The sequence below is a fragment of the Mustela nigripes genome, chromosome 3 (assembly GCF_022355385.1).
Source record: "Mustela nigripes isolate SB6536 chromosome 3, MUSNIG.SB6536, whole genome shotgun sequence".
Lineage (NCBI taxonomy): Eukaryota > Metazoa > Chordata > Mammalia > Carnivora > Mustelidae > Mustela > Mustela nigripes.
The window spans coordinates 44,701,184-44,726,992 of NC_081559.1; the positions used below are offsets into that span (position 1 = coordinate 44,701,184).

The 25,809-nt window shown below is 55.3% G+C and overlaps 1 protein-coding gene across 6 annotated transcripts in view; it reads right to left on the reverse strand.

Moving 5' to 3' along the window:
• The window catches only part of HDAC4 (histone deacetylase 4), a 282,919-nt gene that overhangs the window by 58,677 nt on the left and 198,433 nt on the right, over positions 1-25,809 (reverse strand). For 5 of the 6 annotated variants that reach the window (XM_059393840.1, XM_059393839.1, XM_059393838.1 and 2 more), the window contains 4 exons: positions 23,807-23,927; positions 17,534-17,655; positions 6,135-6,266; positions 2,849-2,961 (listed from right to left, as the gene is read on the reverse strand). In XM_059393840.1, coding sequence (XP_059249823.1) covers positions 2,849-2,961; positions 6,135-6,266; positions 17,534-17,655; positions 23,807-23,927 — 488 coding nt within the window. The remainder of the gene's footprint in view (positions 1-2,848; positions 2,962-6,134; positions 6,267-17,533; positions 17,656-23,806; positions 23,928-25,809) is intronic. The other variant, XM_059393837.1, reaches the window with a different exon arrangement.

Below are 25,809 nucleotides of genomic sequence, written 5' to 3' on the forward strand. Positions count from 1 at the left end.
CTGCCGCTGCTTTAGTGCCTAAACGAACATCATATCCTAAACCCTCTGGTGTCTCTTTAATGGTCTTCACGGCAACGTCACCAGGACTAGATTCCGACTCGGGAAACCCCTTTCTTTGCTCGGCCCCAGGAAGCAACGCCTCCTCCCTCGGATCTGATCACAAGATTGCTGCGATTCGGTCCCATCTGCAGGCTCCACTTGGAATTCCAGTTTTCCTCCTGTTTGCAGCCCCTCTGCAGTGACGTCCTCCGTGGAAGGCCTGAAACTTCGATTTGTAAAAAAAAAAAAAAAGAAAAAAAAAGAAAGCAAGCAAGCAAAAAAGAAAAGACAACATCTGCAAAGCAAGATAAAGGGGCATGTGCTGATCCTCCGGCCCTGCAGGAGCCCTGACGCTGCTGCTGAACATAGCCCTGCTGTAGTGTCGTTCGGAAACATGATCTTTGTTCAGATGCTGTGAAGTTAAAGCAGGAAGGAGAGTGTTCTTCGTGCTGGGGCACTGGGTATGTGCTGTCCTACATGTGGCTCGCAAGGAAGCTGTGCGGGCCTGACCCAGCCACCACCGCGGGAAGCGCCTTTCCTTGACAGAAGTACTTTTTGCCACAAGTGAAAGAGTAACAATGAGCTTGGTTCCTGAGAAAACGGCTCCGATTGCCATGGAAGGCACGGCCCCATGGGATTGCAATTATCCAGGCACAAAATAAGCAGACCTCCTAATGTCTGCAAAGTTATCATTTCCTCTTTATAATCCCTCTATTTTTTTTACCTTATTTATTTTTAGAAAGAATGCCACCTTCTGAGAATGACTGGGGATGCTGACTGCCCACATGCGCCAAGCTGGCCGTCTCCATCTGCCCTATGCCGGGCTTATCACCTCCCGAGTTCTGCACAAAGTGGGGGTGTGGCTACGTACCCAGCACTGCACTGGCCTTCTCAGCTGGAGGGAGTGGCTGTCTCTGGGTCTGGGGAGGCTATTTCTTCTGTGTAAATGGGGCTGTGGCAGGGCAGCGGTGGGGGGTATGTGTAGGGCAGCGGTGGGGTGGGGTGGCGCGCAGGGCCAGCGGGGCCCCTGGTGCCCGAGGAGGCTTCATAAGGCCTGCATGTTCTCAGGAGTGGTCAGATTCTCACAAACCCTGAACCCACAGAGGTCATCCTGGTGGGACGAGACGGTCGGGAGATCACCCTGCCGACTGCAGGGACAATCTGATGCAAAGAAGAGCAACGGCCTTTTCACTTTTCTGGTCAATCCTTTCACATCTGGAATTTGTAGCAGCTTCATTGACATTCACACGTTGACTTGTAAAACTTGACACACAATTTAAACGGGATCCGTGTAGATGCTCCCCGGTAAGGCACCCCGCAGAATGAACCCGATTAGACAGCAGGTGGGGGTGCAGCTGACAAGACCGGGCTGGCGGGCATGTGTCGTGCCAGGAAGCAGGGTCCCGGCAAGGCCCCAAGGCCCACTACAGGCAGCCGGTCACTATGACCTCAGTCCTGCAGAGCAGGGGTGTCAAGATCTGTGACCATCCACATAGAGCGTACATGGGGTTGAAGGGACAGGTGACGAAAGAACCAGATGCGCAAGGACATGGGGAGTGAGGAAGCAGGGACGGCCGTGCACACCATGACCTCAGGGGCCACTGTCTGTTTGTGCATTGGCGTTCACGAACCTGCCGGAAAATGCTTCGCCCCCACACCTGCGTGTCCCCACTTCACTCTGTCCTCCCATCGGGAAGGCAAGATTCACGTCCAGATATTTAGGAGGAAAGGAAGTCACTCTGTTTAACGAACTGTAGCCTCCTGTGAGTTAGCAGCTCAAAAAGAGCTCTGAAGAACCACCCACGCAGCAGGACCATGTGCGCAGGGAGCAGACAGCACTCAGGGCTGAGATCACCGGGAAACTCTGTTGACGTGGCTCCCCACGTGGTCACCCGAGCCCGCAGCCTTGAGCGGCGAGCACACAATTCTCTTCCTCTTCCCGAGTGCGGTTGGTGCCTGCCTTTCGCAGGCTGCAGGGCTGCTGCCTAGCCACCTGGCCCTCCAATCCCAGGGCCCGGCACCAGGGACACTTGTGCAATAAACACACACACCAAAGTGAATAAGGAAGAAGGTCCTGGAGACCACGGCCCGGAAAGTACCCCGCAACCCAGGTCCGGTGCAGGGCACACCCAGCAGCCAGCCCCGAGCCCCTCCACCTGGCTCACGAGGCCACCCAGCTGTCTCCCCAAGATCACCCTTCCTTCCTCTCTGCCAGCTGACTCCAGAACTCTGTGTGCTCATGTGACTCTCAACTACAGCACACCTGGTGCCTGATGGGCAGGATGAGGGGCTTGTCTGAGGCCAGTGGCATTTGGGAGAAGCCTCCTGTGGCCTTCCTAACCGCCCAACACCCTAACCATCCGCCCCATGTCACCCGTTCCCCCCAGACACAGGACGTGTGTTGGTTGGCCGAGTATTTCTGAAGCACCACAAGCAGCTGGATTCCCACCCAACAGCGGTTCCCATGTGTGCTGTGTTCCCGTTCCCAGCCACTGTGCAGAGACCCGGGGACACACAAGTGTGGGGCTTCTGGGGCCCAGTGGCACCGAGTGTGTGTTCTGATCAGCCTAGTTAAATACGCTCTGAAGGAGCCCGGGGCCAGAGGTTGGGGTTATAGCTGTTCTCATGTCTGGACCACTGTGCTCCAATGTAAAGGGGGAGCAGGGCTCAGTGGCAGGGAGGGGCCTTGTCCGGGACGCCTCCCAACCTGGACAGTTAAGGCTAGAGGGTCATTTCGAGGGAAACAACTGGCTGAACCTGCCACGGGGCCGGCGCAGGGAACAGAAGCGAATGGCAAGCCCACACTGACCTCGGCCGGGATGCTGGCGACGGCGGGTGCGATCCCGTTCTCCGTGCTGACGTTCCCGGAGCTGTTGTTGGGGGAGCTGGGCGCAGAGCCGGGGGCGCTGCTGCACGCCGAGTCTGTGGGGTGAAGAGACACATGTGAGCTGTGCTCCGTGCCAGGGTCCCAGGCCACGCAGAGGTCCCATGGCCAGCTTGCTGACAGGCAGAAACCACATCAGGAAAGAACATGACCACAGTCCCCAAACAGGGGCTGCGAGGTGGATTCCCTACTTTTGGTTTTGCTACGGACTCCCCCGTGAGCTCTACACAGACAGCTCTGTGGGGGCTTTTAGGTTATGCACGTTACCAATTGTCTTCCTCTTGAATTTCAAGATGATCTGACACACCGGGAAGATAAGGCCTTAAATGTCAATAACCAAACAACAAAAGACCAGGAAACACAGACGCCGCATGACTGTGAATAGGGACGGTCAGGTGTGCTGTGCTTACCAACACAGCCACTGGCCACAGGACTCCCTTTGAATTAAAGCCTCTCATTTTTCCTGCATGACATCAGACACCCAGGGGGACATGCTGCTAGCTTCGGGGACTGATCGGTGTTTCCCAGAGTCACACGCTAAGTGATCCTCCAAGTTACTTCACAGGGAGCCGTAGCCCAGCCCTGCGGATCTGGACCAGTCTCCACGGCAACAGGCCGCGCCTCGGGGACGCATCCCACCCCCATCTCCTTTTCCCTGCCAGTACAGCCTCCGGTGGTAACACTCCATGTTTATGGATGGACCTGTTCAGCTTTTTCTGTGTCCTTTGGTTTCATGGCCCTTTGACAATGGACTCAGCGCAGAGAGCTCTGCAGTCCCTGGTCCTCTTGACCGGGCAGCTGTGAGTGCAAGATCGCCAGCCAGGTCACCGGCCATCCCAGATGCTGACGATGAGCTCAGACCAGAAACCTCACCCCCTAACCCCCCCCACCCCAACACACCAAACCCAGAGTTTACTTCTCTATTGGGGGAAATCACCTTTGCTTACACTTCACTAACTGGGAACTGCCGAGAAGGCCCCTGGGCTTTCTGCATGAAGACAGAGCTGTGGCCTCCAGGGCCGCCACCTTGCCCTCGAGTGCAATCCCCGTGGCCCTCGTAGGACACCTTCTCTGCGGATCCTAGCCCAAGCTCCACGCTGGGTTCCCCCAGGACTCCCTGCAAACGTGCACCCCCAGCGGGGTCACCAGGTAACTGTTCTTGCGTAGCAAGAGTGTGAGAAACTGGGCCAAGAAAACATATATACCCAGCTCTTCACTCACTTTCCACTCAGTTATGCCGCTTCTAGGAATGTCGTCTGGGAAATGAACACAAATGTGTCATCGTCACAGTGTTATCTGCACCTGCCCAAGTGGGGTCCTACTCCAGGTGCCAAAAGTGCTTGTGATGAATCCATGTCCCACCATGAGATCTAACCATTCGGATGCGTATGTGCACAGGCAGCTCACTATTACCTCTGTTCCCGAAGCACGCGTGGCCTTCGCTAGCAACTGGGGTAAAGCAGCTATGAACCTGCCTGGTCCTGGGCCCCGACCTGCCCAGCTGGGCCCCCAGCCCGCCCCCCTATCCCTCTGCAGACATGCATTCCCCTGCTCTCCCGCAGGAGACCATGCTCCCCAGGGCTGCAAATGGGGGTTCCCTTGCTCGATCGGGACCACCTCCCTTAGCTTCTTACTTCCTGTCTCCTGGAAAGGCATTTCTGCACTCTGCCCCTGGAAGCCTGTCTCCTCTTGTCCCTGTACCAGCTGCACTCACCCCCCACACATTCCCCAGCCTCTTCTTGCTCCAGACCTCTTCACGGGCACCCTGGACGTGCCCTGACCCAGTACCAGGCAGTTGGGGTGGGTGCAGTTCGCTAGAGGGGCCACCCGTGACGGGCAGCTGTGAGCTGTAACCACTGGCTCTGAGCTCCGGGAAGGCAAGGGCCTGCGTCCCTCTGTGCACAGGCAGCCTGGTGCTGACTCACCGTGGCATTCAACAGCCCCAGGCGGACAATGTGAACACGCGAAGAAGCCTGCTGACGGTTCCATCTCACCCACTGCAGGACTAGAATACATGAGTGGCCCTTCTGCCCATGGGAGCCGCCGGCCCACTGCCAGGCACGCCTCAAAGGAGACAACGCTGCATCTGTGTTTGGACATGGGCTTTCACTCCTGACTTCACATGGAATCCCCCAGGTGCTGAGACTCTGGGTGATGGTCCCTCCTCTCTTCAGACGAGGCCCTGAACCCCCAGCACTGAACATTAGTAACAAAGTGAGGAGCGTCAACCCTTTCAGACAAACACTCAGAGGCCAGAGCTTGGATGAAGGGTTTTCCGCTGCTATAGAACCCTCAACACAGTGGGATGGGGCGGGGAGTGGAGCTCTCCCCCTTACTCAGAGGCCCTGGGCTCGGTCAGTGTGTGTGCGGTGCTGGCCACGGACACAGAGGACCAGCCCGGGGAGCCCTGTCCTCCTACCCTAAGAACCCAACACATACAGACTGCCACCAGGGGCCTCGGTTTCAAACATGGTACCTGAACTTAATGCAAACAGTGCCTTTGCCTTCCCCCCTTTATCCTGGTGCTGGTGTGTGCCCTCAGGATACGGGATGCACCCCAGGGGCTGGGGTATGTTCTCATGCCCACAGGAAATGGACTGCGTCCTCAGGGTGGGGGTGCCCCGAGATGGGGCGTATCCTCATGAGGTGGGCTGCACCCTTGTGGTGGTGTGCGTCTTGGGAAGTGGGAAGCATCCTCAGGAAGGAGGGCGTCCCTGAAAACTGGGCTCTGGCTGGGGGTGCACTACCGCATGCCCACCACTAGATGGGGGCCGAGAGCAATGCTCGCTAAGGAAGTGGGGACCGCTGCGCTCCCTCCTTCATTCCCTTCCCACCTGTGGGACTCTTGCCAGGAAGATTTCAATGCTCCCCAGTGGTCTGGACACTGTAATGGGCAGTGGAGCAGATCAGAACCATGTGATTTACTGCTAATAGGACAGGATCAGTGAAACCTTCAGAGAACCCTCAACTCAATATTCCTGCAAACACCCCATGCAGTGTCCAACCTGGGTGTTCTGGTGGCCGGGTGCTCTTGGAGGCTGGGGCTGCGAGCAGACAGGAGGTGCCCTGTGTGCCCAGACACCAGTGGCGGCTCTCGGACTCGCACTGCAGGCACCGGGGGCTGAGAGCACCGTGCAGAGGTGTGGGTATGGGGGTGGGGTGGGGTACAGGAGAGACCCGTGGGGCAGGGGTGGGCTAGCAGTGGGCATACCCGTGACATCCAGTGGGCGCTTCTTCAGAGCTGTAACCACTGGCCCATCTTTTCTGCGCAGCAGGGGGCTGCTCCGTCGCTCTGCCACCTTCTGCTTTAGCCTGGACCGTAATTTCAAATTGGGTTCAGAAGCTGCATGAAAAGGAGACACCGTTATAATCAGACGGTCACGGCTGTGGTCGAGTTTCTCTCACTGGCAGTTAAAAAATATGCATGTTGGGTAAATATTGAGACAACACGGATGTGCGGGTCCAGGGTAAAGGGAAGGCAGCGTTCCTGAGGTCTGTGCGGAGGATCTCCAGTCCCACCCACGGTTCAGGTAATGAGCAAAGCCTGTCTGAGGCTTCCTGCTGTGTTTCTGTGGCCCCATGGGTCATTGAAGGATGGTGACCCACCTGCTCTGTGTTACACTTCCTTATTCATCTGCTTGTCAGAAATTCCTCCTGCAGCCAACAACCCGGAAACAAGCCACTGCAGGTGAGCGGCTGTCCTGGGACCCTAGGGCCAGGGGTGAGCAAGTCCCTGTCTCCCTGAGATGCCACCTGAACAGGACACAGGCGTTTCAGCTTGGTTCGGTCTGTCACCAGCTCTGCGTGGACTTTGCAAACCTGTGTATTTAAGCTCAGGGGTTCCCATGCCCCTGCACCTGGAGAGCAGACCACCCCCCCTGACCAACCAGGTCACAGCTCCGGGAAGCAGGGCAAGGGCATGCCCCTGTGAGGCTGCTCTGGGAGGAGGGTGCCCCCCCTCCCATGTGGATGCCCATGCAGGAGTCTCCATGAGGCCTCAGGGCCAGGCCAGGGGTGAGATCGCCACTGCAAAGACATTCATTCAAGTTCTGAGGTTTTACCTGACAACTTCCAAGTTCCTACTACTTCTCTGTTTGCAAATAAGCAAGGTTTTACCTTTTTGTTTGTTTTTAATCAGCAACCCTGCTGTTTTTAATCTTTCTGGAACAGGAAGTTCACGCTCTCCAGAGCACAAGCAATATAATTGAATTTCCCCCTGGAATCAGAACTAAGACAGCCTGGGTTTGAGGCAGCAGGCCGGGCACGGGGACCCGGTCCCTTGGGAAGCAGGGTAGCAGTGTGCCAGGCCTAAGTGCTGGGGTGCCAGTGACCCAGCCGGAGGCTGGGAGGCAAAGGGCAGCTCTCTGGGGGCCCTGGGAGGGGAAGGGGGTAGCAGGCCACCTACATGAAGCTTCCCAGAGCAATCGAAGACACACTTTATGAGGCCGCCGTACCTCTGACGATGCCACCCAGGTTCTGGTGGGCACATGGGGAGAGGCACCCTTTCTGCTCTGTGCTCGTGTGTAGGGTGAGTGCCCATTCCCCTGTTGGACTGTACGACCAAGAGTGGGAAGGATTTGTATGAAGATTATGGAAACTATTCTTTCTTTATTTATTTTGAGATGACTGTAGATTTACATGTTTCATTCACTTCTATTTTTACATGGAGTTTCTTACCATTACTTAACACAAGGAAAAAACCCAAACCTCATCTAACAGGCAAGAAAGTAACAGCTCTCCTCATACCACCAAGGTCTGTGCTGAAAGGACCCGGACACCCTTTTGTCCAAGCTGGGGTCGGAAGCTGCTCCCAAGATCACGGGGCAGCACGGGCCCCTGGGGAGGGAGTGTGTCTGGAGATAGCATATGGGTGGCCCCTGGTGACAGAGTCACACTGGGCCAGCTGCAGACCAGTCCTGCTCCTGGGTCTGGCACCCGACCTCCCCCAGGCCCTGCAGGTCACTCTACATTCAATATACCTGGTTGAGTGACAGCTCCGGCCAGGTCAGCGGTCAGGCAGCCATGCCTGCCCAGGGACCCCGGAATCCTGCTAGAGTGACTCAGAGACTGCACTGGGCAGGCCCCAAACCCCTTCCCACCTCTCACAGCTGCTTTCACTTGTCTGCAGGCCCTTTCCCTCTCCCAACAATAGGTGCATGGCTCTGCTGTCCTCACAGCAGCAGGGGCACCTCATGAAACGACTCTGCTCATCTGACTTTTTCTGGGTCTCCCCTGGACCTCCTGCACTTGAACATGAAAGTCCGGGAGACCTGAAGGATCTGTCCAGCCTCCCCAATTCCAGGTGAGCCCAGCGACACTTGCTTTGCAAAGACAGACCCGACCCAGGACTCACCACCCCTCCCAGCATCGGCCCCTCTCTGGGCCTCTCCTGACATGCAGTGCCGGTACAAAGCAGGAACAAGGGACACGTGCTCCAGATGTTGGGCATCTCGTTCAGGATGAAAGGAGAGCTTTAAACTGAGAGGGGTGGACCCTTCCCCCTCCCTCTGGGGTTCTCCAGGACCGTCTCTCCACAGAGCCTCTGGGTGCAGGGCCAGGGCCTGGGAGGGAAGAGAGGCAGTCACTTCCTCGTCTCTGTGGTATAGCGAAGACCCAACTCCCCCTCCTTTCTCTGCAGAAGGCACGTTCCTAGGAGCCGCGGGTGCAGGCGTCGGGCAAGCTGAGTTGAGTTCTACGGGCCCCACAGAGAAGACACCAGGCCAGCGGTCTAGCTGTTCATCCACGTAGTTCTTGAAACATCCAAATGCCTGCCACCCAAACACCTCTGCGTGGCAGTCGAAGCCTAAGACACAGGCAGCTGCAGCCCCCAACAGACGGGCAGAGCTGCAAGACCGCACCTGCCACGTGGAGGCCCGTGCCACCCCCACGGGCTCCTCTGGGTTGCTCCCAACTACGTCTAAGGTCCTCAAAGCTCACGCAGCTCCCAGCGCGGCTGGAGGATTAAGTACAGAACCCGTATTTCCTTCCTTTGAATAGGGCTGCAGGCAGACTGACAGCCAAGTGTGAGCAAGAGGCATTCTGGGAGTGGCTCCCAGCAGCTGAGTGCTACCGAAATGGAAGGGGGCTCACTGTGTTCACGAGCGCGGAGTCTGCTCCTCCTGGGCAATGTGAGCACGCTAGGGAAGTTTCTCCTCAAAGGCCATCAGGTACATGACAGATCAAGTTCAACCTTCAAATCCTGCCCCTCACTGGGCAGGAGGTGCCTGTGCTGAGATGAAGGCTGCTCTCCACAAACCCTCACATCTACAGCGATCTCACGCAGGTCCAGCTTTCCCCGAGGGCTGGTCACAGCACAACGGCCATCAGAGTGGGAACATGGGTCACGGTCTGTCGGGCAAAGGGACCTAGCTGCCCGTGGCATATACCCACAGATCACATTGTCTGGAGGCAGGGGCTGCTCTGGGGGTGGGGTGAGCAGGCAAGGGTGTGCAGAGCACCATCTCAGCTGGGCACATGGGTAGAGCCGTCCTTCCGAGACCCACAAAATGGCAGTGTGGGAGGCAATGGGGGAGAAGCCACAAGGACAGACATGGGTATGGGAAGAAGACAGTGGGAGGAAAAGGGGAGTGAAAAGGTCCAAGATCACATTAATAACAATGCCAGGAGAGGTCAGGGCAGAGCAGGGAGGTCACTAACCCAGTGACTGGAGACACCCTCCTCCCTCTACAGGAGGCCTGGTGCCTGGCTGGGGGCAGGGGTGAGCGCTCCTCACGGCCCCTTGCTAGGCAGACCCTGTAGAGTTCTGGAGCTCTGGGGGCCAGGCAGGGATTGGCCTTGTCAGTGCTGTTGGATTCTGCAACAGCCACTTGGAGGCAAGACAGAAACTCAAAAATCCTGTGGGAAAGGGACTTCTGTACCCAACCACATTATCGGTCAGATGGGGGCCAGAACAGACATCTGCCAGTGTGCACGGACCTGCGTTCAAAGCCTGTTCAGGTCCTCAGAGAGCTGCTGTGCCCATGCAAGGTGAAGGAGGGGGCCATGCAGGAGTCCAGGGGAAGGGGCGGAGCCTCCCTAGAGGGTGCAGGGGAGGCGTGGGGGCGGACCAGCAGGTGGGACAAGGGGTGGGGGCCTTGTGGCTGGGAGCCTGTCTCCCAGGCCAGAGAGAGGTCTCTGGGCCACCTGCCATGCGGGGGGAGGGAGCGGGGGGGAGGGGGCTCTCCCAGGTGAATTAACAACAGGAACGCAGAACACTAAGCAACAGAAAAACCATGATCAGCTTCAGGAAAAGGGAATTAGGCAAACAAGGAAACACAGGCATGGTCACTCTGCATAGGTGTGTACTTTCTGTACATCCCCTGTCAAGGGGCAGGGAGGGGCAGGTCCTGACCCCCTGTGGGGTCAAACCCTGTCTTGAGCCTCATGCGGTTCTCGGATTTATGTGTACTTATTTTCTTTGAAAACAATAAGAAGTACTCTGGAAAGCCAAATGACAGACTAGAATATGACTTTCATAGCACACGTGTCAGACGGAAGACTGATGGTCTTCAGGAGCTCCTACAAAGCCACAGACGCTAGAAAGAAAGCACCCGAAAGAAAGCACAAGGGGCTTGCCATTAAATTTCCATCCACTGAACACTGAGGGACCTGTCTGTGCATCCTGTGTGGTTCTAGATGCCATACACGGGGGCGGACAAGCCCAGGCCTGGCAGGCACTCTGAGCTCCACACAGCTTGCCGGCCACGCGTCCCAAGGCTTGGGTCACAGTCACCTGGGTTCCCAGGAAAGACAGGAAATAAAGACACTTGAGCTTGTCTAACAATGACGGGATTGCCGAAAACATCCCAGGAAGCACAACTGGCTCATCCGTTGCCTGGGCTAGGCTGATCGTGGTGGCACTTAATGATGTGGACAGAGCAGGCTCCCTGGAGCTCTGCTATGGTGTGACGTGCTCAGCATCTCAGAGCTCGCAAACCCCTGAAGCCAGCCGTCCCATTAGCAGGGATCGATCATCTGGAAATTCACAGGGATCTATCCTAGCACAAGAGGGCAGAGGTAGAGTTATGCTAGAAGAGTTACAAATTTATATGCACAGACCAGACCATGTAGAAAGAGGTGCTGATCCTCACACACTCAGATGGAAAGATAGACTCAATGTAACAGCAACTGAAAAATACAGTCACGGGACAGAACGCAAAGCAAGTGTTCTTGTTAACATGAAGACAACCAGACACGCTCGCTACCCCCGATACACAGTCCGACACGGATGCGCTGAAGATATCCGGACAGATACCAAACTAACCAAAGCAGCTTGTCTCTGGGAACTAAGACACAGAAGCTGGTGTAACTCATGTTCTGTTAGAAGCACGCAGTATGTGGTATTTCATAAAGAAAGAGGTACTACATGCTGCTGGAGGCTGGTGTCTCCCACTGGGTCAGTCTCGTAGCCTATTTCTTCTGTTGGCGATCAGCTCGGTGTGGGGTGGCCACTGAACAGTGAAATGTGACTTCAAGATCCCTTCTGGTACTTTTCATATTAGAAGGAGGTCAAGTCTGATAGATGTCAAAGTTTGAAGGACGGGACACGGGGTATGTGAGCCAATCACTTTACGTAGAAGCTGCCTAGTACTCCCCATACAGACCATCTCTAGAAGCTTCCTAGGAAAGCACAATAAAGCCTTTTAAAAAACCCTCCGAACACACTGATACCCCCACTTTTAAGAGCACAGAGTCAATGGAAGACAGCCCAGCAAACACCGCGTGGGGCCGGAGCTCAGCGGGGCCAGCACCCCTGGCGCTGCGGTCACCCCTCACCCCCCACCCCCCGACTCTTTGCTCAGAGACTGTACAGGAAGGGCAGAGCTTGCCGGCCCGGCCCCGAGCGAGACGTGCAGGGCCATTTATCACACTGCAACTGACCCTCCAAATCACGCCTTTCCACTGAACTGCGGTGAGTGGGGGTCGCCCCTCTCCGCCCCTGCTGGGGACTTGTACCATGCTTGCCGCCGACCACCTGCAAGCAAGACCCAGGTGGCCCTGTGACAGCCCATCCCCAAACCTCAGAGACACGCAAACTCAGCTGTGAGGAGCGTCACTCAGTTTGCTAGGGTCCTAGGGAAACCCGCTGACCTGCTGCTGTGTTCTATGGCTGCAGAGGTCATGGATTGCCCGCCCCTGGTTCTCCACAGGCTTTGTATTCCCACGGCAGATCTCCACAAGGTGCTGGGGACACATGCGGCGGCCAGCTGCAGAGAGGGATTCTGGTATCCAGCAGGACGGGGGCAAGGCGGCTGCCAGGAGACTGCTGATGGGGCCTGAAGCCACCTTCCTTGTGTCTGGGGTCAAAGCCTAGCCTCACCCTGCACCTGCCCGGGCGCCTCCCCAGCCCGGCCCCATGGGTCCAGCCTGACACTTGAGTGGGGTCTGGGCCCTGCTATTCCCTGCCCATCCAAGCAGCTCAGAGCCTGGCACCCTGGAGACTCACGAAATTACCACGGCACAGACACTGGGGACGAAGCAGACGCTGCCTTGTCTGGGACAGCAGCCCCAGCCGGGCCCTCCGGCTGAGGGCGTGGGCAACAGAGTCTGGCTCCCAACGTCACTGCGGTGACTGGGCAAGGCAATGAGCCTCAGAATCCAGCCCTAAGGGTCACTGCCAGACGTGAAAGTCACAAGAGAACATGTGTACTCCCTACAGACAGGGACTTGGTCCCCTGGGCGTTCAGGCCCATCAAAGATGACATGGGAACAACAGTCACTGGGGGGTTTTCAGTGACTGGATGCAGTATGGGGGTGCACTGTGACCCACACTCATGTGACAGCAACACAGGTTATCTGACAAGGGACACCGGGCGTACAGGGGCGTGGGTTGGTGCTAGGCCTGCCTTGCCCCCTTCGCCGGGCTGTGCAGGGAACCCAGGGCAGGCTCCAGCAGGTGCCATGTTCTTCCTGCTGCTCCAGAGAGCAGACCAGAGAGTGACCCTGCTGCCTGTAGCACAGTGGCTGCACCCCATCCCACGGGAAGTCCCAGCCCGCGGGCCATAGGTGGGCCAGGCTGACTGCGCGCTCTCCCTGCTGAGCTGAGCAGCTACAGACAGTGGAAACTGCTGTCTCCCACAGCTTGGAAACTGACTGCCACTTCCCGTGAGCAGCTGCAAACCTACGAGGTGCAGAGCTGCGGGAACCTTCTAGAAGGAAGAGCCCCAGGAGCCACTGGCCGTAGAAGTGAACACAGGCTGGAAGCCGAACACCTTGGGCCCAGCGTCCAGGGGGAGCTGTGGCCCGTACCACCCAGCCTCCCCCCACTGCATCTGGGGCCAAGGGTGGGCAGCAGGACTGCTTCCAACACGGCTGACGGGCGCGACTCCTCCCTAAGCACTTCCTGAGACAGATGGTCGGCGTCCTCAGTGGTGTCCAGCACACGGCACTCGGTGCTGAGGTCCCAGCGGTCACGGTCAGAATGGAAGTGGACGGAGATGGGCAACGACAGAAAGCTTTGTTTTGTTTCATTCTGGTCTCATTTCATCAGTCCGAAGTCACAGAGGACAATTTAAGAGGCGTTATGCAAAAAATTGACAGCAGCTAACATCTTTAAAAATGTGAAGTTGAAGAAGCTACTGGAGAAAAGTATAACCTAAACATCATCTATATGACAAAACTGGATTTTCTCTTGGCACATGGGTGGCTCAGTGGGTAAAGCCTCTGCCTTCGGCTCAGGTCATGATCTCAGGGTCCTGGGATCGAGCCACTTGTTGGTCTCTCTGCTCAGCAGGGAGCCTGCTTCCCACTGGCTCTCTCTCTGCCGGCCTCTCTGCCTACTTGTGATCTCTGTCTGTCAATAAATAAATAAAATCTAAAGAAAAAAAAAGAAGTGGGAAAGCGTCTTTTCTTCCGTGTGAATGTGTGGTCGAACACAGTGGTTGAACGCACTTTGCTCAAATGAAATCCTTGGTGGAGCTGCTTGATGCCCCACAAACCCAGAGAGGACCCGCTGATGGGTGCAGGGTGGGTGGCATGGAACAGGTCCCAGTATATCTTCAGTTAGTAGATTTGGAGGGGACAGAAATTCAGTCAGGTGGCCTCCACTGCACTTGCTCTGTACCTGTGCACCCCGGGACAGGACCCAGCCTGCTGGGAGGTGGGGATGCCCTGCTGTCAACCACAGGGAAAGGGACAGGCTCTCCAACAGGAAGTGAGGGGAGCCCAAGCTGGGCACTCAGGTGGTGAAGAGGAACCAGGGGCCAGGACATTTTCCCAAACCCCCAGGAAGGCAAGGCACAGGAAGTTGGTGAGACTTCTAGCAGTAAATGGCACAGATTGCTGTGTGGCCTTCCCTCAGGGAGCTTAGCAATTCCACCTGCTTCTGGCGGAACTGGGGGGCTGAAGGAAGGGTCTAGGGGAGTGGAGGCTGGCGGGAATGGGCTATTGGGTGGGGGAAAGGATAAAGGGCAGCCTGACAACTTGGGAAAATGAGAGCAGAGCCCCCGCAGCCAGGCTCCCTCTAAGCACTTTGCAAGCATCAACTCCATGACTTATCCCAGCCCAGGAGGTAGGTGTTTCCTGATAGCAAAACAGGGAGGCACAAAAGCCTTCCCCAAACCACAGGGCAGGAAGTGAAGCCGCTGGATGTGAACCCAGGCCACTGGAAAAAGTCACTCCCTGAATACTCAGAGGCTTGGGTGAGTCGGGGCGCTCTTCTCCTGAGAGTGAGCAGAGCCGGGCACAGTGCACCCAAGGAGCAGGGACAGCGGCTCTGCACCTCACAGGCACGTGTCCTGCAGGGGACTGAGCCCTGGGGACCGAGGGGCAGGCTGACACTGTGAGACCCACAGGATTTGGGGTCAAGTTGAAACCAAGGGGAATATTCAAGTGTACATCACATTTATTAAAGATTATAATTTTAATCATTCGAGACATTTTGTAATTAAGATTTCATGTTTGTAGTCTTTCTTATTATGCACTCTCATATAAACGCAGATAGGAATTACTGAGAATTAGTGACATCAAGTGTTTGAAAATGGATACTTTCGGGATGATACAAGACACCTAACTACACTCCATTCCCTTAAGTGATTTAAACATTTCTTCTGAAATCTTTCTATTATTAATATTATTAATGTGCTGGTGATGTCTTCTTGAAAAACTGATAATGCAATCACATCTTAATTAAGTTCTTCTGGAGCACCATGTGCTCACGGGCACTTCCCTGAGGGTAACGAGGGGTCTACATGTCCCAGGGCAGTGGGGGGCTGGGGCACAGCCAGGTTCAAGGCAAAGAGGTGTGACAGGCTGTGCTCCCAGCACAGGAAGCGGCAGCCACAGAGACCGAGAAACATGACAGGGGCCCGTGAGACAAAAGGTCACAGGCCACGCAGCTCGGCGGAATAGCACCGCGGCTGCGTGGCGTTGGCCATCCCGCATCCAGAGTCTTCCAGAGACCCCGGCTCCAAGTGGTCAGCATCACGTTCTGTGTCTTGTAACAGAAGCCAGTGTCCAGGTGGCATAGGCCCTGTCTGGTTGGGAGAGGGGAGGAACCAAAGCAAACACCCCCTGGCGGGCAGCCCCATTTCTATTTTGAGAGGGAGGGGTGAGCTCATTCCAGGGAGCCCCGGGAGGCCCTGAGAGGTCGGTGCTGCTCGCTGCCCTTCCCTGGGACATCAGGGGAAGAGTTAGAGGTGTCTCCTGACAAGGCAAGGCCCCTCAGCAAGAGGTGGGTGGCTCGGCTTGGTGGCTGGGTGCTTAGTCTTCTGCTTCCTCCACTGGGACCTTGGGGGCCACACTCACCACACCCAGGGCAGGAGGAAGAGCTGTCTGCTCGGCATATCCACAGCAGTGTGGGGATACAGGAGTGCATAGCTCCATTTCACTGATGCCAAACTGAGGCCAGGGGAACCTAAGGAATCCATTGCAGGGCACACAGGGCTACGAAAGCAGTGGAAAGATCTGACTCGAGCTGCTGGCTGCTGGAGCCCATGACCTCTGTCTACCTGACCCACCCTCATGCCCTTAAAGTGAGGGAGACTCCTTGTTCCTCGTTCTCTTTCCTGGGCCAGGGCATCGGGAGCACGCATGGTCTTCCTCTCTCCACACAGCCCGCTGCTTCCTGTGACCTGCCATTCTGCTGATCTGAGCTCAGGCCAATACAGCACGAAGTTCCAGAAGCGGGGATGGGGGCCACCTTGTGAGAACTGGCCCCCAGCTCCTGACAGAGACCTTCCTGTTGGGCGCATGGGCTATCTGGGTGAAACCCACGGCTGTCCTCAATGGAAGGGTGAGAATCACACACTCACACCGAGGAGAAGAGGACAGAGTGGCAACTTCCCTTTCACCAGGGGAGGGTTTACAGGCGACGGGAAGCCCTGCCCATGCCTGCAGGATCCTCACTGTTGACTCGGAGGGGCTCCATAGTCCTCTCTCCCATCCTTGTCCAGGACTCTGGGGTCCTGGACCCGTGGCCATTCTGATGGGGCCACTCAATCTCACACACCTGAGTGTCAGTCAAGCACTACCGAGGAGCCTTGCTGCAATTTCTGGCTCTAGACTTGGGCTCTGCTCCCTGAGTGCTGCAGCGAGCTCTCTGGACCCAGCTCTGCCTGTCGTGAGGCTCTAAGTCCTCTGTTGTTAGGATGGAGTGGTATATGAACCCCCAGCCCTGTCACCCAGTGCCTCATCACTCAGGTAAAGATGCTGATGTCTCATTGCCTTAAAGAATATCTGTCTAAAAGCAACCCAAATCCTCTGGATAAAACAAAATCTGTGTTTACAAAGAGAAGGCTATGCCTCACGAGCCTCATTTCCGCTAAGTAGGAACTTCCCACAACGCCCTGCGACCATAGGCTCCGCATGTCTGCAACCAAGGGACCCAATCCTCCACAGCCCACCCTAGCCTGCCCACACCTCGTGGTGGATAGAGCCTCTCTGCAGGATGCCCCCGTTCTGGCCCCTGCCCTTCCGGCCACCCTCAAGCCCTGGCCATGGCCACTCTGATCTTTCTTAAAAGCTGCTGCCCACTCAAACCATCACCACTGGCAAAAGTCCAAGGGAGCCTGTTGGAGTGTGAATACCCTTCTTCTTCTGGTCTGTGACAGGGCCACACACACCCCGAGGTCTCCTGAGATGTCCTTGCAGGACACAATGAGTTTCTTTCTTGAACAGACTTCCTCCCACTCTGGGATGCCCTCCCAGGCCCCGCCCAGAGTCAGCCCCAAGGGCCATAGGCCAGCTGGCCTGCTCCCACAAGGTCTCATGTGAATCAGCAAGAGCTGCTGTGTCCCTGAGCCCAGCAGGGGATGCTCTGGGCTATGACAAAGTGGAGCACACCACCCAGAGGAGGGTAGCTTGGGTGTTGTTTATAAATGAGTGTGAGTTTTAAGCCGTAGGTGTACACACATGAGGCTCATTGCTCTGGGTATGAATCATAAAGTAATACTTAAGGACATTATTTTAAAAAATGATGCTCTAATACAAAAAGCCAATACTTAAGCACAAGCAGGGATTCCCTCTGACTCAGCCTGTAGGGAAAGTGGGAGGGTCGGTTGAGAGCCCCGCCCCCTGTGGGGCATGTGGGAGGGGCCGGCCGAGAGCCCCACCCCTCAGTCCCTGGGCCTGGGAGACCTGAACCTGTTTTTTGGAGCAGGAAGGAGCACTGACCTGTTTTTCGAAGCGGGAAGTCATCTTTGCTGTCGTACATTCCCAGGACCGGGTGGTTGTAGGAGGCCGACACCCCACTCTGGGGTGGGGAGCTCTGGTCAAGCGAACTGTGCTGTGTTTTCCTGGAGAGAAGAGGCAAAGGCAGACGGATGAGTCAACAAGGGGCGGAAGCCCGCCAGACACACCGGCCCCGGATCAGCTCTGGCTGACCAAGGCGACGGGCTCCTGTCTGCCCCAAGGCTGAAATGAGACAGAAACCAATAATGAACATGTGACCCAAGGCTGAGCAGCACCTCCACAGCTGAACCCTGTGCCCAGCGGAACAGGGCCTGGTGCGAAGCCGGCCGGCATCCTGTTCCTCTTGGGCGGCTCCTTGCAGGGCTGCTCCCAGGCCACCAGGCCACAGCCAGCCACGGAAAGGCCTGTCCTCAGGGGCCCATGGCAGCCAAATGTGGACAGGACCTGCACGGTTGCAGGCAGCTGAGATCTGATGGGGAAGTGGGAAGTTCCTACTTTTCACAAGCAATGGTCAAGTCTTGAAGGATCCCCAAGGGACCCTTCCTTCGGCAGAAAATACCCAGTGTTCATCTGCACTTTCAGAGGAACAAAATCCACCCCGTCACCCCACTTCCTAGGGGATGGCGGGTATCAGGAGCCAACACCCTGTGCCGGGAAGTGGGTCTGTGATGTTTACTGCCTCCAGTGACCAGCCAGGCACACTCAGCATCCTGAAAATGGTGAGGCAGGCTCTGGCTCCAGCAAGAGGCTCAAGTGGGCGGGAGGGGAGTGGGGCTTGGGAATGGGGTGCCGCCAGCCCTCGGGAAGACCATCGGCATGTCCTGGAAGCTCCCACCCTAGGTATAATGAATTCTGTCGAGTCTTTAAACTGTGTAATCTGCTTAATGGCTTGAAGCAAATTTGCCAACTTACTTATTTGGAATTTGTTTGACTGTTTATTTGAATACACGTACTCCACATCCACGCACCTGTGTTATTTGAATTAAGAATAGGAGCTCTTAAATGCTTACAGGTGGATCATTTAAATATGGGACAGCAAACTTGTGCAGACTGTGGGCTGATCACAGAGACCGGTCCATTGAGCACAGCCTGGACATCTGGGCTGTGGGGCCCAGCGAGGCTGTGTAGTGGGCAAGAGCTCATGCTCCTGGGGACAGGTGCATGCACACGACTGTACCCGCAACACAGGGTCACCTCCTTAGGCAAGAAGCCCTCCTTTTCACTTGTGCTTCCGCTGAGACAACCCTGGTCTCACGTCAGGGGGACACTGTCTGACAATCTTATTAAAGGTCTGAGGGTGGTTGCCCCAGGTGGCTCAGTTGTTATGCATTTGCCTTCGGCTCTGGTCATGATCCCAGGGCTCTGGGACCGAGTTCTGCATCAGGCTCCCTGCTCAGTGAGGAGTCTGCTTCTCCCTCTCCCTGCTGCTCTATTTGTGCTCTCTCTCACTTTCTCTCTTTCTGTGTCAAATAAATAAATAAATAAAATCTTAAAAAAGAAAAAAAAAGTCTGAGGGCAACACTATCTCTACCAAATCACGTCTTCTGAGGTGTCCTTCAGGGAATGTGGCCTTAGCCGGTTTCAAACTTCTTAGTGCTAAGTCACAATGTGGGAAGGAATTCGCTTTCTCTTTCATGAGACGCATGGAAAGACCCATGTGTGCATTTTGTGACCCGAAAGTGTGAATAATAATTATTGGTAGAATAGTATTATAAATAATAACTACTGTTATTAGACTTCAATTATACACTGTTTATAAAGAAGCCACAAGTTGGAAAAGCTGTATTTGTTCAAGATCTAATAGATCTTCTCTTCTGGTTTGCTCTCTGGAGATGATGACAGGGTGAAACCCTCCCTTTCTCATAGGGCCCTTAGAACCACAGTGCAAGGCCATGACCTGGGCTCAGCACACAGCAGTCCCACATCATCCCAGGACATGGGGCTGAACCGGCACGCAGGAGGCCAGGGCTATCACCACAGAGCCCCCAGCCTTTTTTAAGCGAGTGACTCACATCCCCACCATGCAACTGCCTGGTACCCTTCTGACTCCCGGACGAGAGCTCGTCCCCAGGTGCCCACCACAGAGCTAAGTGGGTTGCTCCAGGAAAACCCGCTGTCACCCCCTCCCCTCGCCGCCACCCGCCCCAGGGACCGTGTACGTGTGTCCCAGGGAACAAGGACCTGGAGGGTGAGCAAAAGTGAAGTCCTGACCCTGGACTGCATGCATACCGCCCCAGTGACACGCTCTCCATCTCGCACACACCTGCATTATCGTACCCCACCCTCATACCTCACACATACCCCACCCTGCACACTGACACACTCTCACACACATCCTCCCCCACCACTGACACACTCTCAATAGTCACACGTACCCCACCCCGCATACTGACATGCTCACACACTCACACGCACACTGACGTGCTCTCACAGACACTCTTCCCCACACACTGACATGCTCGCAGTCACATGTACCCCACCCCACACACCTACACGCTCACACACCCCCTACCTGTACATTGACACACTCTCACACATTCAGTGCACTCCACTCCATGCACAGACCCTCACACACTCCCATGTGCACACCTGCTACCCCCATCCCCTCACACAGGGGAGCAGAGCCTGAGGGTGGCCCCTTCCATGAGCCTCAGCCCTGCCCATAGGCCCAGCCCCAGCTCCCGGCCCCAAGTCATGGCCCCGGTCACAGCTCTTGGTCACAGCCTGGCAGGAGGTGCTTGGTGGCACCTGTGCCAGTGTCTGGGCCACTGGTGGATGACCTGTGGTCTTCAAGGAGGTGCAGACGGAAGCACAGAGAGGAGCGCCCTCTCCTCGGCTCTCTGGGCCCTCCTCAGGCTGCGCCATGGCATCCAGCTGCCTCAGCCCTCCACAGCCGGTCTTTCCCGCCAAGTCAGACTTATACAAGTGACCTCAACACAACCTGCCCTCGCCTAACCAGCACTGCCCAGCACAAGGACGATGTGAGTTACCCAAGCAATTCAAATGGCACAGCAGCCCCGCTGAAATGAGTAAATATGGCTGAATTGACTTTATGACACTCTTTAACCCAGTATATGCCAGTTACAATCATTTCAACGTGCAATCAGCCTAAAATGGTCGGTGAACAGGTCACATTGTCTCCATCATGCTGAGGCGCTGCAGTCTGCCCTGTCTGGCACCCTCACAACAAATCTCCATTAGAACAGCCTCATCTCTAGGCCCAGGGACACGTGGGGGGCCACCACCACTGTGGACACAGAGCAGCGTTGTCTCCACCGACAGGACCCCATGCCATCCGCAGCCGAGCTTGGGTCCCCTAGCCCAGTCGCCAGCTGGCTCTGTTGCTAGATTCATTATGCTGACTCCAGATCGTCATTTACCCGCATCCCCGAACAGGGGTCCATGTCGCTTCTCTGCCTGAGCATCCCATCTCTAGGGCCTGCCGCCTCCTGTGCTCTCCCTCTGGTGCGTGTTTGGGCTGCTTCCGTTCTTTGGCAGCAACAAACGATGCATCCGGGACCCCAAGAACACGTGTGTGTGTGGACAGAAGTTCTACCTCTGGGGCAGACCCTGGCAGGACAGGGTCTTGAGGGGAGAGGGGCACGTTCACCTTTATGAGAAACTGCTGGACTATTTGCCACCAGCTGCACCACTCCACTCCCCCTGGCTGCACGCCACAGTCCACGGGCCCCACATTTTCACCGCTTGGCCAGCTAAACTCCAGGCACCCCACTGGGTGCGAGGGGGTGATACCCAATGGCTGAGATTTGCATTTCCCTGACAGCTAACCATCTTTTCATGGACTGGCTGGCTATGTATAGGTCTTATTTTCTGAGGTATTAATTCAAATCTTTTGCTTGTATTTTTTTCAGTAGATCACTTATCTTTTTATTATTGAGTGGCAGGAACTCTTTATATATTTTGGATATAAACCCTGTGAGAAGGGATAGGAATTGTGAATATTTTTCCAGTCCACGGTTTGCCTTTTTATTTTCTTCGTGGTGCCTTTGAAAGAGCAGTTTTTAATTGTCATAAAGTCCATTGCTGGAGTTTTTGGCTTATGCTCGATGACAGCAGTGTCCTAAGAACTCTGTCCACCTCTGCCCCAGGCTGTGAAAACTTCTCCTATCTTTTCTTCTAGGAGTTTCAGCTTTTGTGTTTGGGTTTACATTTGGGCTAATAATCATTGCGGGTGAAGTGAAGCCAAGGTCAAAGTTCAGTTTTTCCTCCACAAAGACCCAGTTTTCTGACCGTGTTTCTGCCTTCACACAGCAACTGAATGCGACAGTCACTCCGTGATGTTGGGTTTAGAGTGACAGCACAAGACCGCTGCCAAATTCAGTGCAAACAAACCTGTCCTCTGGCTGACTTCCCCACTCCAGCCCATGTGCCCCAAATCCCTCTAAGGGAGCTGAACCCAGGGCAGGCAGGCTGCGTCCGGGTCAGGCCTGAGGAGCTCTGCTCCCCAGGCAGCAGCTGCCTCAGTCCCCACTGGGACCCCACAACCCAGGATGGAAAGCTACCTGCCTTCCCTCTCTCCCCCATCCCTGCCCAGGAGCTCCTCCCCAGAAGCCCCTCCCTCCATTCCAGACTCTCTCCACAGTGCTCCCTTTCTGCTGGGACCCACCCTCCCCCATAGCCTCTAGGACTGGAGGTGACACACTCTCCTGTCACATGTGACCCATCACCATAGCCTCTGTTCCGGCCAGTGGTCTCCCGTCCCAGCCTCCTGCCCGCTCACAGGGAGCCTGGCACCAACCTTCTACCATCCGACATGGTCAGCCCACAACTTCTGCAGGCTTCCGGTCCCCTGGGCCCTTGCCAGCCTTACATCCCCAGTAGTGTCCCTGACTGACCCTCTCAGCCCACAAGTCACTGCTACTAATGCTCCATCCCAGCAGGTCCTAGGACGCCTCTGCCCTCTTGGTCCCTTCACTGGCCTGTCCTCTCAGATCCCCCCAGTGCCTCCCAGTCTGAGTCCCCGAAGCCCACTCCTCTTCCTGCTGTCTTCAGTGTGAACCCCACGGATACCATCTCACAGGCTACCCAAACTGCTTTCTTGGGGGTGTTGCCCAGTGGCCCCACCCCCAGGGGACAGTGCAGCTTCCCCACTGCAGCCCCGGTTGTCTGGGGGCCCAGACGTGGGGCTACCAGGTGCTGCTACTGGCGTTTCCAAAGAATCCTGCATGCGGTGGATGTGGGCCCACAGCCTTGCTTGTGGCTTTCCACGGCCGCCACTGCCTCTGCTCTGCAGTGGGAGTCGTGTCACTGGCTGACCTGCGTGCACGCCCACACATGTGCAGACAGGCGTGAGCACAGCCTTCCGGACCTGGCGGCATGTTGTGGCAGCACATGGCACGAGGGCCGCTTTCTCTGCCTTGGAATAATATTCCTTTCTGGTTGTACTGATGACGACGTAGTCTGCCAGGATATGTGGGACCATCCCAGGGGGACATGGTGGTGTTTGATTTAGTCAAATAGTTGCCCCTTTAAGAGCTTGAAGATAGATGTGTTTTTCCCCAATACAATGAATGATAACCATATTTTGACTTATGAAAACTACCCTATGGGTTTTCTGTAAGAAATGAAAATTACCCTCAAAGACAGCGGAAAACTGTATTTCTAAGCAAAGCCTGCAAAGCACCCTTGATCATGGTTTAAAGCCATGTACAACTGCCCCTCTGTGCCCCACGTGGCCTGGACCATGGCCAGCCCCTTGCAGCGAGTTTATGCTCCGAGGACATCCCTATGCACGTGGGCATCACTTCTGACCTTTCTGCAACGCCACACCAGCTTTCTTTAACTATCAGCAGGAGCAAGGTTCCCTGGTGGCCTCTGTCCGTTATGCCTGTCTTGGGAGAGGGTTCCTAGCACAGAAATAAAATACGCCACAGCAGCTGTGGGCTTACCCAGCAGTCAATAAAACACCAGGTTGAAATTCAGTAGGTGCATTCGTACAATTTAGAACCAGAGATCCAGTTTAAGTGGCTCCTTTTGCAGCCAAAATATATGATGAGGAGAGTCAGGGCCAGGCACCAGCCCTGCACGCGTCAGTCCGTTCACTGACAGATGGGCCCCTCTCTGTCTGGAAGACTGCCTCTGCGTAAGACCCACCGGACTGCTCATTACCCTGTGTTCGTGGCTGTGCGCACAGCCTTCCTGTCCACACCTGCCCCCCTGGCTCGCTGGGTGAAAAACCGGGTGCTGCTCGGGCCACCGAGAGGAGGCTCAGAGCCTGCGCATGCCCCCACTTACCCGTACCAGTAGCGGGGGTCGCTGGAGATGCAGTGGTTCAGGTTCCGGTGGGCCAGAGCCTTCTTCTTATTGAGGACAAACTCCTGCAGCTTCATCTTCACCTCTGTGCTGGCCACCGCACCTGGCGCAGAAGGAAGCACAGACAGGTGACCTACTGGAGCCTCGGCCCGGGGAGTGGAGGGTGGCCGCGGGGCTCCTTGCCTGACAGGGAGCGAAGGTGTGCAGACGGGCCCAGGGTTCTAATTCAGGATGTTGCTGATGCCGTGACGGCTTCTCAAAGGAAGGAAAAAGATGGGAGAAGTTTTAATAAGAGGCCTTCTTCCCATGAAGATTTTACATAATTGCATCCCATCTAAAATGCAGAAGTCATCAGCATGAAGACTTACTATTACCTAACACAAAACCACCAAGGGAAGTTTGATACTGTTACATAAAAGACCATTCTGAATTTGGTGCTGGCAGCGTGGTGGCTTCCTTCTCACTGGAGCAAAACCAGCAGACGCTCAGAGCGCTTCTGTGCACACCCCCCAGTGCCAGTGAGAGGGACGGAGTGTGATGCTTGTGTACAAGGAAACCGAGCCGGCTTCGTTTCCATGCGTGTCAGAGGGAAGTTTCTGTTCCTTCCAGCTCATCGACTACTTACTTCGAGCACGTTCACCAGGCTTTACTAAAAAGTCAGAATCATGTGCTCTGTGGTTTTCTTGCGTGCTGGTTACTCACCCAAAGAGAAAACAGGCAACTTTGAGAAACAGACCCACAAAGCAAAGTCCAGACCCACCGCTCTATAGTAAGACCCGTGCGCATCTGATCCACGCTCCTCGGGGCCGGGCTCAGACTCCACGGCACGCCTGCACCCACCCCTTCCTGTGAGCAGCAGAGTTCCTGTTGTGCGGAACCAACCAGGATTCTTCATGGTGGAAAGATACTTCAGAAGGTGAGCAAAGCACAGTTTACATTTTACAAACCCGTTTCTGACTGGAAGGCATTTTTAGATCGTCCTTGCTATTGCCGTCGTTCGAAACTGTACTGCCGTGAACATGAGCAGATGTCATCATATTGAGGATTTTCTTAGGAAGGATCAACAAAATCAACATATTTAACAAAAGGAACCTTATAGCCCTCGAAGCATCTTCTTCTTCTTTTTTTTAAAAGATTTTATTTATTTATTTGACAGAGGCAGAGAGATCACAAGTAGGCAGAGAGAGGAGAGAAAGCTGACTCCTCGCTGAGCAGAGAGCCCAATGCAGGGCTCGATCCCAGGACCCTAGGATCATGACCCGAGCTGAAGGCAGAGGCTTAACCCACTGAGCCACCCAGGCGCCCCTCGAAGCATCTTCTAATTGCTTTCCCAAGTGCCTTCATACATAAACAATCATGTGCCACGAGCGGGCAGGCTCCCTGCATCTTCATGAGTACTCGGGATCACCCTATGTCTCTGTCTATCAGTACTTGGGATCACCACGTGACCCCGGGTCTCTATCAGTACTCAGGATCACCCCACACCTCTGTCCATCCGTACTCGGGATCACCACGTGACCCTGCATCTCTATCAGTACTCAGGATCACCACGTGTCTCTGTCCACCAGTACTCGGGATCACGACGTGACTGCATGTCTCCATCAGTATTCGGGATCACCACCTGACCCCACACCTCCATCTGTCAGTCCTCAGGATTACCACATGACTTCGTCTTCATTAGTACTGGCGACTGTCACTTGCTGCAAATGGGAAGGGCAGCCGGTATTTCACTGTGGTTCCTGATAACTCCCCGGGCAAGTAGTTATCTTTCGCTCTTGTGATGTATCTTTATGTCCTTGGAGTATTTTTTCTTGCAGAGTATTCTCATGGTACGTTTGGGGGTGGCACGGTGGGTCTGTGTGTTTACCTTTTAAATGTTCACCCATTTGAGCTGTAGGTTTTACAGCAATAAATCTATTGTGAGCCTCCTACACTAGGCCTCGCACATTTAAAGCTCCCATGAGCACTGTGAGCAGGTATCATCA